The 16,838-nt window shown below is 35.4% G+C and overlaps 1 protein-coding gene across 13 annotated transcripts in view; it reads right to left on the reverse strand.

The window, feature by feature from the left end:
- DGKB (diacylglycerol kinase beta) overlaps window positions 1-16,838 on the reverse strand; it is a 715,307-nt gene that overhangs the window by 639,571 nt on the left and 58,898 nt on the right. For all 13 annotated transcript variants that reach the window (XM_042919264.1, XM_042919230.1, XM_042919249.1 and 10 more), the window contains exon 2: window positions 14,453-14,710. In XM_042919264.1, coding sequence (XP_042775198.1) covers window positions 14,453-14,522 — 70 coding nt within the window. In that variant the 5' untranslated portion in view covers window positions 14,523-14,710. The remainder of the gene's footprint in view (window positions 1-14,452; window positions 14,711-16,838) is intronic.

Here is a 16,838-nt window from a genome sequence, read left to right on the forward strand (position 1 = left end):
GTTAAGCATCTGACTTCACCTCAGCTCATGATCTCATGCTTTGTGAGTTCAAGCCCCATGTCAGTCTCTGTGCTGACAGCTCAGAGCCTGGAGCTTGCTGCAGATTCTGGGTCACCGCTCGTCCTGCCCCCCACCCCGCTCTCAAAAATAAATAAACATTAAAAAATTAATTAAATAAATAGATAAATAAATAAATAAATAAATAAAATGTAGGGCTCTGATAGGATGAATCTGAAAACCCAGAAGCAGAGTGAAGGGAAAGAAAAAGGGTCAGAAACCAAGACAAAGAGACTCATAGGGACTGAAAGGCAACCAGATAGGAAACGTGTTTTCATCAACCTCTGGAATACTGACTATGGTGGTAATGACTATTATAAGCTTATGTTTACTGGGGGATAATTTGCAATGTTTCTTTCAGTTTTCTGTAGGTCTTACAAACAGAGGTACAGACTACTTTGATTCCAGACCATCACTTCACAGATATTTTGTAGTGAAAACCCTTGGGGGACATAGAACAGGAAGTGCATGCTGTTTGCTGTGACATGGTTAGTAATGCCCTTTTCCTATGATCCAGGAGTATTGCGTCTTCCAGCATCATAAATCTGTGGCAAGCTAAATTGTTAAATTGTGAGTGGGGTAAATTCTCAGACCTACCACAATATTGACAATTTTCCTCCCCACAAAATACAGTTTTTGGTATGAGAAAATATTCCTTGCTCCTGAAGATGCCTGGGAAAGTCTTTGCAAGAGACTGAAGGATTTGAAGACAAACTGTGATCTAAGAGGTTAAAATGAAAAATTAAGTCACAATGAGCAGGTGGGTATTTTTCACATAATCCCATAGAATCAACTGATAAAATTCAATAAATAATGAAATTATAAATGTGTATTTGGGAGAAACAGAGACTGTCTTGCAGAAAAAGAAAAGAAATAGTATAAAGATAACTCAGAACATTCTAATGGTAACTACAATGAAAGTGGTAATTAACTTACATATGGTGGTTTGCAGTTTACAAAGCATTTCCACACATTATTTTATTTGAGTCTTACAGCGATCTTGTGAGATAGGCTTTAGTATTTTCTTAATTACACAGCTGAGAAAATTAAAGTTTAGAAAGATTATGTAACTTGCTAAAGGCTAAAACTAATATGTTAAAAAAATAAACAGAAATGAACTTGAGAAAATTGAATAAAACCAAAACAAAAATTAAGATTTGGCCATAGGCTAAGAAGCTTCCACCACAAGTTATTCCTTTTATATGATGCCTTTTTTGCACCTATGAACTTGTCTTTTCTCCTATGTAAAACAAATTTCTTCTTTTTACTGTATTCATTTCAGCTATAATTATTTTTCTCTTTCTTTTCATGGCTAAGATACTATAAAAAAAATAGTGTGTATGTATTCTCTCTGCCTTTCTTTTCCACTCATCTCACTGCATCTACTATTCTAAGCAAAAAAGAATTTTCATTAAAATCACCAGCGACACTAAATGATGAAAACTCTGGGTACATTTTGGTTATTAAGTTACATCTCACCTTCTAAAAACACTTTTCTTTAGATTGTAGAATACTAGTCATTCACTTATTTCCTCCTTCATTTCTAGGTACTATTTTCCAATTGCTTTCATGGATATCTTATCTTAAATGTCTTATAAACACAATGATCTCTAGTATTCCATCTCCATCTTCTTGTTCAATTTTCTCCCAATGGGTCATCTAATCTATTCTCATGATTTGATTATCACCCACAATGCAAAAGCACACTGATTCTATATATAAATCCAGTTCTGATTTATTTCTTGGGAGCTCCAGATCTGTATGCCCAAGAATCTAATTCATATTTTCAATCACAACATGGATACAAAACTATGGTTCACTATGTCCAAAATCAAATCAGTTCTCTCTATACCTGTCATTAATGCATTAATTTGTTTGTTTGTATTCCTTTCCTGGGTTAAGTAAAGCACATTGACTCAAGCTGGAGTATACCATCCTCCTTCCTTAGCCCTCATATCTTAATGGTGATTACATCTGGTTTATTCTACCTCTAGATACTCTCTAATAAATAATTACCTCTCTGTTAACAATACCTTTAACTTCATTTAACCCTGAGTATTCAACAACTTGAACTAGAAAAATATTTTTTTGTAGTCTCCCTTAATCAAAGTGATTCTACACATACTTCTTTCAAAAATTATAATCTTTTCATTTCACTATCCCTCCTACTAGTATCTTCCATGTCTCCCGATGAGTATATGTTGATAGACAATCTTTTATTAATAGCATTCATGTACCCATATTTTATTACTATTGCTGATCAGCCTATCTTCAGTGCTTATATGCATGCAAATGTGCACACATCATACATACTCCTACACAAATGTGTACATACATCGACACACACTTCCAACTGTCCCTAATGTGTCACAGTATATTATGTGTCAGCACATGCTTTGATAACTGCTTAGATTTTCCCTACTTCTCTTATTCTTATCCAATAATTTCAATTAAAATTAAAATCCCATTCCCCCCTCAACTCCTATCTACGTGAAGAATTAAAAGCTCTCCAAGTGTCTTGCATAGATTTTGATTCAAGATGGCAATGCCAAGAGGCTCCTGAATTCACCTCCACCCATGGACACAAGAAATGTACAGTTACATATAGAACAATTCCATATGAAAGAAGTCCATAAACTTCAGTGACTTCTACACATCAGGCAAATGAGAAAATCCACATTGAAACAGGTAGAAGGAACTGACACACACTATCACCATAAACTCCACCCCCACCAGAGTGCCACAGAATCAGAAGGAAACTTATTACTGTTAGCTTCATCCTGAGAAGCAAAGGGGTTGACTCCCACATCTAGTTCCCCAACTCTAACTACCTCCACCTGAGAAATGGATCCCAAAACATTGAGCTTTGAAAACCAACAGGGCTTATGTCCAGGAAACAGGCTATAGTGAACTGAGAAACAGTTCTTAACGTACTCACCTGGACTCACTGAGGCTAAGCCCCAGGTATAGCTCAGAGGCAACAGACTAAAGCATTCAGTCTTTCCATGAGAAAAGCCGATGTGCTTATCTTAAAAGCTATGGCTTAATAACAATAATTTTTCTGAAAAAGAATAAGGAAACTGATGGGGCGCCTGGGTGGCTCAGTTGGTTAAGCATCTGACTTCAACACAGGTCATGATCTCCCGGCTTGTGAGTTCGAGCCCCCGTGTGGGGCTCCGCACTGACAGCTCAGAGCCTGGAGCCTGCTTCGGATTCTGTGTGTGTCTCTCTCTCTGCTCCTCCCCTGTTCACTCTCTCTCTCAAAAATGAATAAACATTAAAACAATTTCAAAAAAAAGAATAAGGAAATTGATACCATTTACAATAGCATTGAAACAACAGAATACTTAAGATTGAATTTAACTAAAGAGATAAACAATCTCTACTTTGAAAACTAAAAGATATTGATAAAATAGATCAAAGGAGACACACATAAGTATAAATGTATCTGGTGTTTATAGATTGGAAGATTATTGTTAAACTGTCAACAATACCAAAAGCAATATTAGATTCAATGCAACGCCAATGACATTTTTTATAGAAGTAGAAAAACACTCCCAAAATTTATTAGGAACCATAAAGATGCTGAATAGCCAAAGAAACCTGAGACAAAACAGGAGGTATCAGAATTCCTGATTTTGAGCTATACTATCAAGTTATACTATCAAAACAACATGGTAATGATGTAAAAGCAGATGGAACAGTATCAAGAGTCCAAATGTAAACCCAATATATATGTATATAGTTAACTAATATATTTGACAAAGAAGCCAAGGCCACTCAATGTAGAAAAGACAGTATTTTCAATAAATAATGCTGGGATAATTGGATATTCACATGTAAAAAAAAAAATGAAACTGGGCCCATATCAACAGCAGTCACAAAAATTAATACAAAAGGACTTACATGTAAGAACTGAAGGCATGCAACTTCTAGAAGAAAACATAGGAAAATAAAGCTACCTGACATGGGTCTTGTCAAGATTTTTAGATATGAGTCCTAAAGCACAAACAACAAAATAAAAAAAAAATAAACAAGTGGGACTACATCAAACTAATCAAGCTCTGCATAGAAAAATAAACCATCAACAAAGTGAAAAAAAAAAACAACTAATGGGATGAGGAAAAATATTTTCAAACCACTTATCTGAGAAGGTGTTAATATCCAAAATATGTAAGGAACTCAGAACAACTCAATACCAAAGCACAAATAACCCAACTTAAAAGTGGGTGAAGGACATGAATTGGCATTTCTCCAAAAAAATATCAATTACAATAAGTACATGAGAAAATGCTAACCATCACTAGTCATTAAGAAAATGGAAATTAAAATCACAATGAAATATCATCTCATCCCTGTTAGAATAGCCACCATCAAAAAGGCAAGGATTAACAAGTGTTGGTGTGGATGTGAAGAAAAAGGAAACCTTGTATACTGTTGGTGGGTTTATAAAATGGTGACGCCACTATGGAAAACAGTATGGAGGATCCTCATAAAATGGAAAACAGAACTACCATATAATCCAGCAATTCCACTTCTAGGAATATAACCAAAGGAAATGAAAACCCTAACTCAAAAAGATATGTGCACCCCCATGTTTACAGCAGCATTATTTACAATAGCCAAGACATGGAAACAACCTAAGTGTCCACTGATGGATGATTGGATAAATAAGTTGTGTGTGTGTGTGTGTGTGTGTGTGTGTGGTGATGTTATTCGACCATTGAAAATGAGTAAATCCATTTGTGACAATATGGATGGATATGAAGGCATTATGCTAAGTGAAATAAATAAAGACAAATACCATATGATCCCATTTATACGTGGCATCTAAAACAAACAAACAAAAGCAAAAACCATAGAAAAAGAGATAAGACTTCTAGTTAGCAAAGGTGAAGGATCATGGGAGGGGGAGCTGGAAGAAAGTGACCAAAAGATACAATTTTCCCCTTTTATGATACATAAATACTAGGGATATAATGTATAACATGATGACTGCTATATGATACATAAGAATGCTGTTAAAAGAGTTAATCCTAAAAGTTGTCATCACAAAAAGCACATTTTTTCTCTTTTTTCCTTTCTTTTGTTTCATTTTATCTGTAGGAGAAGATGGATGCTAGCTAAACCTATTATGGTAATCATTTCACAATATATATAAATCAAACCATCACACTGTATGCTTTTAACTGATACAGTGATGTATATCAATTATTTCTCAATAAAACTGGAAGAAAAGGAAAAGCTGTGGCCCAAGAGACAACCTTCTAACTTAACACACATCTAAGGGGCCAAATGCAATACTCCCCAGAGGTAGGGAAGCTAGCACTCTCCCTCTGCCTCACTCCAAGTTGTTTGTATCTATTAGAAAGGAACTTGTACACACAACTGGTACCAGGCTTCTGTAGCTGCTGCCTAGAGGATGCATCCCTTGACTGTCTGGCTCTGGGGGCCAGTAGGACTTATGTCTGCAGGTTCCACAGGTCCATAGCAAATTGAATTCATTCTTAATGACTTAACCCCAGAGTACAAAGGAGAGGTATCAGACTAAAATTCCCATTGTATGTGAGAAAGAGGCATATTTGCAGATCATGTACCAATACATACATAAAAAGGTGTTCAACATCACTAATCATCAGAGAAATGCAAATCAAAACTGGAATGAGATATTACCTCACACCTATGAAAATGGCTATTATCAAAAAGACAAAACTTAAGTGTTGGAAAAGATGTGAAAAAATGGAAACTTTGTACACTGTTGGTGGCAATGTAAACTGGTACAACTATTATGAAAAAGAGCATGGAGTTTCTCAAAAAATTAAACATAGAACTACCATATGATCTAGCAATCCCAGTTCTGAGAATATATCCAAAGGAAAAGAAAACCCTAACTCAAGTAGATATTTGCACCCCATGTTTGTTGAAGCATTATTTATAATAGTCAAGCCATGGAAACAACCTAAGTATCCATAGACATATTAATGGATAAAGAAAATGTGCCAAAAGTATATAATGGAATAGTATTCAGCCATGAAAAAGGATATCCTGTCATTTGTGACAACATTCATGGACTCTGAGGTATTATGCTAAGTGAAATATGTCAGACACAGAAGACAAATGCAGTATGATCTCACTTATATGTGGAATATAAAAAACTCTATAAACTTACCAATATATGAAAACAGAATGATGGTTGCCCAAGATGGAGGGTGATTATGTGAGTTTGGTGAAATAACTGAAGGAGGTCAAAAGGTACAAACTTCCAATTATAAGATAAAAAAGTCCTTGGAATATAATGTGCAACATGGTGACTATAGTTAATAAAACTGTATTGTGTATTTGAAAGTTGCCAAGAGACTAGATCTTAAAGGTTCTCACCATAAGGAAAAAAATGTAACTGTGTATGGTGATAGATGCTAATTAAACTCATCATCGTGATCATTTTACAATACATATTAAATCCTTATGCTGTACACCTAAAATTAAAATAATCTTAGGAGCACCCGGGTGTCTCAGTCAGTTAAGCATCAGACTCTTCGATTTTGGCTCAGGTCATGATCTCACGGTTCGTGAGTTCAAGCCCTGCACTGTCTCCCTCTCTCTCTGCCCCTCCCCTGTTCTTTCTCTCTCAAAAATAAACATACATTAAAAAAAACACAATCTTATAAGTAGCTATATCTCAATAAAAAACATTCTGATATATGTAACATTCAGAGAATGTGTTTCATTGCTTTATCATCATCTGCCTTATTATTAGTCTCTGAATAGACTAAACCCTTTGACTGAAAGCACCACAATATTCACTTCTGTATTACCCAAAGCCAAACATAATGCCTAAGAATAAAAGGTACTAACCATTGTTGTGTGAATAATGATCACTGAGCAAAAGCAAGTTCCTCTAGTCTGTGTACTCACATTTTTGTGTGTGTATAGCACTTTTGCTATAATGGGGATGGTGATGACAAAGGAAACTTTTGTCAAGTGACAACTTTTAATCTATAACCGAGTTAAAGATGAAGTATGTATTCAATATGTATGATTCTTAGTGATAACTTTTGTTATAAATTTATCATATTAATATTAGTGATAAAATAACAGTTGTTATTTTTTGATAGGGGGTATCATCCTCATTTTATAGGCAAAGAAATGAGAGCGTAAAGCATTGAGAAACAGAAGCATAAAGCCTAAGTTTCCAAAGTAAATGGTTGATTATATTTTACTTGTGTGTACTCGCCAGTTAGTAGTTTTCACCAAATATTTTGGTGCTCCCCTGACACTGGGCAGACAGAAATAATGCATTTCTCTACTCACTTAGAATTAGATGTAGTCATGCGGATTGCTTAGGCAAAACAAATCTAAGAATATCATTGCCAGGGAGAAGCTTTAGGAGCCAGCACCCAATTCTCAAGCTCTCTGTCTCTACCACAGCACCTGCCAAATTCTGAAGCTGACGACTATTCCAAGTCACTGGGACTTGAGTGGGGACAAAGTGAAATTAACCATTTGCTGACTCAGATTTGGAAACAAAATATGAGCAAGAAACCAGTGCCTATTTCTTTAAGCCACTAAGATTTTATGACATAATTTGGCCCACCATGGCCAATACTTCAAAGTCCTAACTTCAATATTAAAGGTTGTTTGACTGTGAGTCTTAATAAAACTTTTTTTTTTGTAAAGTTTGAAAAGTTTGAAAAAATAGATATCTAAAAAAAAAAATCACTGAAAATTATGTGCCATTACAACACTAAAATAATAGAAATTTAGACACTCATAGTTATTACTTTCTTTTATCATTGCAAGCTTCGTGTATTAAAACATTAAAGACATGTATGGACCAAGAGAAGCTACCAAGGAGAAATTCAGTCTGAAACAGTACAACAAATAGAAAACAGAGACAGAAATGAGGCAAAAGAGATTATGCAGCCAACATACATTCCAGAAATAAAATCTGGGTCACAGCCAGGAACTGCTGAGTTAATCAATGTGAATCAGAAGAAACAGGGTCGGAAATGAGAGACATGTATTATCCAAAATAGAGTTGCAGATTCCAGTTTCAGATCAAGTATCAGGGCAAAGTCAAGACATTTCACTTAAGTAGTATAGGTGAATAGGCCTAAAAAAATTACTTTAAAAAGTTCTCTTTTGGTATTAAACTACCTCAGGCGTCACCATCATAATCCTCATCATAACAATAACAGATTGAGTCCTGTGTATTTTACGTGCATTTTCACATTGAATCATCATTGCAATCCTAGGACATGGGTGAGAAAACAGAGGGGTCTGTGACAGCACTAGAACCTACCTCATTTTAGGCAACATAAAATTGCATTCTCTCAGTCACTGTGCTAAATGACCCTTTGCCCTTCATTCTTTTGTATTTTACCAAGAGTAATCATCATTAAGTGGTTTGGCCTCCCAACACAAAGCCAGTCTAACACATGGCATAGGTCAAAAGCAAAAGCTAAATGCATCATGACAAATTAGAAAGAGGGCTAATATGTGATCTAAATTTGCTTAACAATAAATTAAATAACCACAGGGGAAGAGGTCAGGTCAGCTCCCCTCCATTATCTTTGTCCCATCTTGTATGGATCAAACACAAAACATATTTCAAAGACACATTAGATCATCATGCTAGTGGGTGCAGTTTCTCAGGAGGGTAAGGCAACTTAAAATGGAAAAGAACTTTGCCATATTTTTATTACAATTGCTTCATGATTTTCTTCTTATCTGTCTTTCTCTCCCCATTTTTTTTTTTAATAAAGAAAGCGTGAGGGAGGTTCCAGGGACAGGAGGAGGGAGTGTAGGAGGAATATTGAAATCTGTCTCTCTTTAGGTAGAGCTCCATTGAGGTTCACACATGATCCAATCCAATTGACTATGATAAGAGACCAGGAAGACATATTGAGGCCAAAGCCTTAGTGAGCAGCTTTGTCTCTTTGTTTTGTCCTGTATGCAAAAACCTTTGAGAGATGGCTGTGGCTGATGGAAATATGAGGACCTGAATCCCAGATTCCAGCTTTCCCTATTTTGGAAACATGATTAACAACCCATTTATTAACATATTGATCTTCATAAGAAACATATATAAATTATTATTGTTTTGATCTTCATCACTTATTACGCCATGGCTGTGTGCTAGGTAATCTGCCTGAAAGAGATCATCTGCCTCCCTCTAAGGTGTATTGTGTTAAACGAGTTAACACACTTGCACATTGTGTAGAATAAGACAATAAGTGTTCTACACTTGCACATTGTGTAGAGTAAGACAATAAAATGTATTATTTATCATGATGATGCTTACTGTCTCAATAAATCCTACAACAATGCTTTGAGGTGGACTCTACTTTCCTGGGTGAAAAAGCTGAGGCACAAGTAGTCTATGTAATATTCTAAAGGTCATACCACTAATAACTACAAAATGGGGCTGGGGCTCAACACTGTCAAGTATTAGTCTACCTGCAAATCCTTTGCTCCTTCCTCTAAGCCATGCCACCTGCCTCTCTCCATGGAAGAAATTGTACATTAGGTCTAAACATTAGGCATATTGGTCCTTGTTGAAAAGAACAAGTTCATCATAATTTTGTAACTCTCAACAATGCCAGCTGCTATAAACAGTATAAAATTTATGAAAATTTGGAAGTGTTCCCACCATAATAACACAGTATTTTTCAAAAATAATTTGCATGCTATATAACATGCTTTATATATAGCAAATAAAAAGCTAATCCTAAGTGACAATATGTGGGCAGATAATGAATCACTTGGAAATATCGTGTAGCTTTTACATAGAAAATATTGTCCTCCATAAAAAGATCTGGAGTATCTTAACCCTTTGCTCTGCCATGAAACCACAGCAGGAAGCTCTGGCAAACTAATAATGTGATAAGCTCAATTCTCTACACGGCAGGAGTGAGAGCTCTCTGTCTTGTAACAACTGTTTGGATGACTTTATATAAAGAGTGGGAAAGAAAATTATACTCCTCTCCCACATATCAATGGAAATGTTTCCCATGGAGTGACTCAGCCTGAAACCCTAAACAGGAGCATGGTCTCAGCAGGCTGTAGGCAGCCACAGCAGGCTTCACGTTAGCTGCCTTCAGCATTTGTGGGGACAACACAGAAATGAGGCTGCCAATAACACCAGAAGTTTCCACCTTGTGGGAAGAATCTAGTCTTACAGCAGGAAAAAAAAAGACACTGACTGTGTTCTAAAATATGGCACTTTTCTACTGATCATCTATATTCAAAACAGCCAACATAATACACTACTCCCTTCCTATTAAAATAATAATTGTAAAGTTACATCACTTACCACCTGCCAGACACTGCTATCATTATTTGACATATATTATTAATTCATTCAATTTAATCCTTACAACCCTTGACAGATTTATTGTTTTCTGCATTTTATAGGTGCAAAGAATGGGACACAGTGACGTTGAGTAATTTTCCCAAAATGGGAAATCTAAAATATGGAGGATCAGGATTTGAATACAAGCTGTCTGGTGTGCTAGCAGCCTAACTAGGAATGTTGTGCCAATATCACTCTATTTTCCTTGATTAATTACAAGAGAAACCTTGAAGTTGAGAGAAGATTTCTTGTTACAGGGTGTAATGGACTAAATGGGTCCCCACCAAATGCACATGTTGCTATACTACTCTCCAATAGGAAAGGTCTTTGGTAGGTAATGAGAACTAGCTGAAGTCATCAGCGTGGCCCCAGTTGGATTAGTGCCCTTATTAAGAGTCCCTAGGAAGCTTACTGCTCCTCTCTTACTCTTTCCAACCTGTGAGGGTACAAGTAGTAGTTTGTACCCCAGGAGGGAGCCCTTACAGAACCTGACCATGCTGGAGCCCTGGCTTTAGACTTCCAACATACAGAACTGTGAGAAGTTAAGTTTCCAGTATTTATAAGTCACCCACTCTGTGGTACTTGGCTATAGCAGCCCAAACAGAACAAGACATGGGGTGTATTGTGGCAGTTGTGGAGGGAACCCAAAATCAGATCAATTGAGGAAATGATCTTTATGGTGCTATCTAGGCCTCTCATTGAGTGATTTGGTTTTACCAAATTCTCTCATCTTGATAAGAGGTCTACAGCCCCACCCCATCCCCAAAAGCATATGAAACATTCATTTGATAGCACATATAGCACATATAAGAGCACATATAATCTTAACATGCTGCAAATTTAAACTTAAATCAATAACTCTTTTTTTTTTTTAATTTAATACATATAAACAGCTTCCTATTGAAAGCTACAAAACAAAGTCAAGAAAGTGAATCCAATATACCATTTTCTAATCGACTATGGAGGAATGTCACTTTGTCCACATTGCACTGCAACATGAAAAATCTGATCCTTGGGGCACCTGGGGGGCTCCGTCGGTTAACGTCTGACTTTGGCTCAGGTCATGATCTCAAGGCTCGTAAGTTCAAGTCCTGTGTCGGGCTCTGTGCTGACAGCTCAGAGTCCAGAGCCTACCTCAGATTTTGTGTCTCCCTGTCTCTCTGTCCCTACCCTGCTCCCCATTCGTCTCTGTCTCTGTCTCTCTCTCTCTCAAAAATAAACAAACATTAAAAAACATTTTTTAAAGAAAAACCGGATCCTTAAATGCTGATGACAAACCGATCACATGTACTGAATAGCATGGAAAATATACTACTTTTATAATCTTCAGAATAATGTTTGTTTCCAGCTATATTTAACAATGGCAATTTATTACACAAGGATACATTCTAATCATGTTATTCTTTGCTTCCTAATTACACAAGAAACTTCATGGATGATTAAGTCATATTGTCTTGCTTATTTAAAAAAGAGCGTAGATCATGGAATTTGCACTATTTTTTTATTTTCAGTTAATCATTTAATTTGTTACAGTTAATCAGTTAATTTTTGACCCCATAAAATCAATTTTAAAATGTTCTTATACTCACTGTGTCACTTCTTACTACCAATTTATTGAATGCTCATTAATCTTTGTCTCAATATGTTACAACTTCTACATTTATGACAGTTTTTATTACCATTTTATTACACCATATTCCTTAGTCAATAAAATGAAAGTAACAGTTTATAACATATTTAATACTTTAACAATAAATTCTGTTGGAATTCTAATATCTGAATTAAGTTATTATATGTGATAATTTAGCTATTATGGCAATAATTTGCCTATTTTATGCCAGTACTTTCAGAAACATTAAAATATTTTACTGATCCATGTAAATTCAATATAAGCTAAACCAAACTCAATGTTTCCTTCACCTGGGTGATTATGTCACCAAATTCCCCTATCTCTCAACTCAAATCTTTTGAACTAAACTGGATTTCTCTTTCTCTCTCTCAATTTCATTATTTCTCAAGCTCTCTGTTAGTTTTAATGCTACAGTATCTGAATCTATGCTTTTCTGGTTGTCTTTCGTCATCCATGTTTTTTAGCTTATTCTAACAGCCCACTGGCAAGATTCGAGCCTCTTTCCATACCATATATCATCCTCATCTTTACCAAATTAAACTCTTTCTTCATGTTTTTCTACCCTTAAAACCCTACAGTTACTCCTCACTGTCTAACTCAAGTTTAGCATGATATATTTTAATTCCATCTCATTTTTACATCTTTAACAGCACTTACAGTCTTAATTTGTGGTATGGCTAAATATGATTCCTCTTCCTGCCTCAAATATATGCTGAATTTTCCTTTTTACCTATATTATTTTCTTCTCCATTTACCTTAAACCTATTTTTTAAGATTCATTTTAAATCCTACTTCTTCCATGAAGACTTCCCTTTTCCCACCTCCAAATGTATACTAATGTCCTACAGAACCCCCAACTTTGTGGCACTTAAAATATTCTGCCTAGATACAGAGTCATTTATCCATTAGTTTCTAGCCTTCATTAAACATCCTTCAAGGGAGGGTCCACATCTGTTCATATCTGTATTTCCTTCAGTACCAAGCAGAATACTCTAACAAAAGAAAGTGCTCAGAACTATTTACTTAATTATCAGATATAACACAACAGCAAAGAGCATGCAGAACGCAGTCATTCTAGACTTCATGTCCTTAATGGGATAAGAGGATGATCTGTGCTTTCAGCTGCTCAAAACAGTTTTCGAATATCAGGAACACTTCGATGTCAGAAATTTCTGCCCCCGACCAGTGATAGTTGTTGTATTTTTATTATTGACTAAGAAAATGCACGCTTTCTTATGGCTTTGCATCTTCACTGAAAATACCCAACAACATCCTCCCAACCTCACCCTGAACACTTCAGCCCTCAAGTGAGGAAGGCTCTAGAAAATTTGTGAAATTGTCCTTTTCAGATAACGTGCACTGTTTATTAATGTTCCTGACTTATATGTACCCCATAAATATATTAGTATTCATTTATCCTATCTACTTCTTATTATTTCAAATTCCCCTTCTGTGTGTAATTCTTTTCCCTGCCTCTCCTCCCAAGTCTTATTGTATCTCCTGTATGCCACACCTGCTCTCTGCATAAGCAGCCCCAGCTTCCTCTTCCATTCTTGGGTCTAGTGATTGTTTTTCTCTTTCTAAAGCTTTTTGCGTTCTCTTCCTCCAATCGCCATAGTATTCCCACCATTCTTGCCAATCTTATTCCACTCTCTATGTGCTATTTTTTTCTTTACTCATCATCTTCCCAACTTGCGGTGCCTCTTATTAGTTACTTCCTTTTCTCTCTTCAATACCTTGACCCAGCTGCTATTCATATTTATAGTTGAAACTCATTTCATGAAACATGGTCCTGAAAATGTGTGGTAAAAATAAAACTGCTTATAAATAAAATCTTACTGTTTATGTGAAAAGAAACTTCATATTTAGAAATAACCTACTATAAATTGGATTGCCATGGTCTATCTTTTGTATAATCACACACACTTGAAAAGTTGGCTAAAGGTCCTGATACCGTCTCTCTAACAACCTCTAATTCCAACTCCACAATGATCTGTGACTCCCTGCTCCCAGTCCTTTTACTAATGTTACACTAACAGAAGAAGCAACAAGGAAACAACAACAAAGCCCTCCTTTTTTCTCCTTTACTTCTGTTTGTTCTTCTACTCAGTTGCCAAATCACCAGTTTCCATTAACCCAAACTCTTACCTTTTGCTTTACTTCTGGTACAGATGGAAGGTTTCCAGGCTTCATTTTGCATCTAATATCCTAGTTCTTTTTTAAATGATATTTAAGTTTACCTTTTCCTTATTCTCATACCCAAAGGTAGTCCCAAGTGGACCTACTTGCAAACACAAAAGACATACCTACATCTATCCCAACGTTAACCAGGATCTGTAAACCTCTAAATAATTAGTATCTGATTTAACACGAATGCCAAATAAAATCATACTACCAACAGGAATACTTACACTCAGCATATTTCTGAAGTTGGGAAAATTCTGAGGGGCTGAGGTGGGCCCACTTCTCCTGGTTGGTCATGGTGGTAGTGATGTCTCTTACATACCAGGTGAGGAATTCTTTATTCAGGTGTTTGGCAGAATTCTATACTTCAGAGTTTCCACATGGCATGTTTCATTACAAAATATCTCAAGCTTTCAAAATATGCAATCTGTCAACATGAAATCGATGTGGATGTGAGTTTGTAGTTTCAATAATATATTAAAGCACTGCAGAAAAAGAAACATAAAAATGAAAAGATCAGCATTATTGCACAAAGAAAAAATTGACAAGTTATAGAATGTTAAGAATTTTTAATTTCTAAATAATGTGTTCCAAAGTTATTCTATTTTGTGTAATACTCAATTGGTAATTGTCTATGCATTCTTTATTTGCATTTTTATGTATATTTCCTAATGCCAGATCACAGGAATAAATATGATTAAAATATAAAATGAAGAAACTTTTATGAAGTCTGTTTCATAAAAGTAGATTTTTTTGGTTGTTCACGTTTATAAATTCCACATTTTAAGAGCAAACAAGGGTGTCATTTTTATGAACTTATCAATCCTTTAATATTTAAGCAATTATTATATAAAAATCCAGACGCAAATCATTAAAGGAGGCTAATTAAACCCTACACATACAATTAGCCGGTATAACAGATTTTTAACAATGATTTGGAATGACACTCAACTGTACCACATATATTTGAAATCAGGCAAATCAATTTTGGGAGTCATATAGAGATTTTTCCCAGAAATAAAATAAACAGAATATTTTAATTTTACAATTTGTAAAACCCATAAAAGTTACCAAATTAAGACAATTCCAAATGTCTGACAGACTTGTGTAATGATAGTAGAATAACTATTATGAATCATGCTTAAAAATAAATCCCTAGGTTGTCATGGTCCTACATTCACTGCCTTATCTATAAGGCAAACAAAATGACAAACCATCTGGTTTCAACTTTTTATCAAAGACAGTAATCAACTGCTCAAAGTCAGACTGGCGTTGTGATCATTATAGAAAATGAAATATTTAGCAACAATGACTTAAGTTTATGGAACTGTATGCTTGGAAAGCTTATTTATACAGATGTCATTATCTCAGGCCATAGTATCTATATTTGGCATTAGTGTGTAACCTCTCTTAGCATCTGTTTTTGTTGTTTGTTTGTTTGTTTCCCTATCAACCCCAGGACCTCACTGTCACATCCTTTCATCTTTGCCTTAAAAAAGATTCTTGTCTGTCTCATCTGTTCAGAGTTCCTGCACTCAGTTTTACAGGATGATGGTTTGCTATTTAACTGGCAATAATGAAGATACTGATGTGTTAACAAAGGCCAAATTGCTAGCTCTCTTTTTCCTGCCAGGGAATGCTCTTAAATCACAACCATGACTTTGTGGAAATAATGCAAACTAAAAGAACAGGAACATGTGATGGACATTTATTTGTGTCTTCTTTGTGATTTCATCCTTCTCACTGATTTCATCTTAATTCTTTCTTCTCCCAGTTACGTGCAGTTTGGGGACTATAAAACAAGGTGTCCTATTCTTTCCTATCTAGAGGGAGACAGATGATTCAGTCATATTTGGCACATGAGACCATCTCATGGGGCTTCAAATGTTGAATGGAGTTATTCAAGGACAGGATGAAAATAGTTGTACCTAAATGATACAGCAATAACTGGCTGCATGTCCATGCTTGAACTAGACTGTCCAGATATCTTGTCATTTCAAGAAGCAAGTAACATTCTTTCAATTAAGCATTAAGTAGATCAGAATCAGTTTCTATTGCCTACAACCCGCAAATCTTAACTGATGATAATGGAAGATCATTTATTCATTTTAAAGAAAGTTTATTTACCCCCTCTGTGTGCCAGAAAGCATTCTAGGCACTAGAAATGCAACAAAGATCAAAATATACCCCCAAAATGAAAATAATGTTAATTACAACAATGTGTCAGCTTTACTGAGAGCTTACAGTATGCATGGTACTCTCCTCACAGTATTTGTGTGTCAGATTATTCAGTCTTCACAAAATAACTTTGTGAGGAACCAATGTTCTCTGACTTCAACAAACAAAGAAACTGACCCTGGATGATAAGAATCTGGTTAAATATGAGAGACACTGCTAGAAACTTAAACAATATTTACTCCTCTCCCTTGCTTCCTTGGTAACAGAACTCTAATCTTAATGAATGAAAATATATCCATCTAAAAAACTATATTCGTCAGGTTATTTGCATAATTAAATGACCAGTGAGATGTAAATAAAGTTGGATAAGGTGTATAGAAAGGTTCTACTGGGAAAAACAGCTGGCAAATTACCTTTTAACCTTTTTTTCTCTTC

The sequence above is a fragment of the Panthera leo genome, chromosome A2, assembly GCF_018350215.1.
Source record: "Panthera leo isolate Ple1 chromosome A2, P.leo_Ple1_pat1.1, whole genome shotgun sequence".
NCBI classification, from domain to species: domain Eukaryota; kingdom Metazoa; phylum Chordata; class Mammalia; order Carnivora; family Felidae; genus Panthera; species Panthera leo.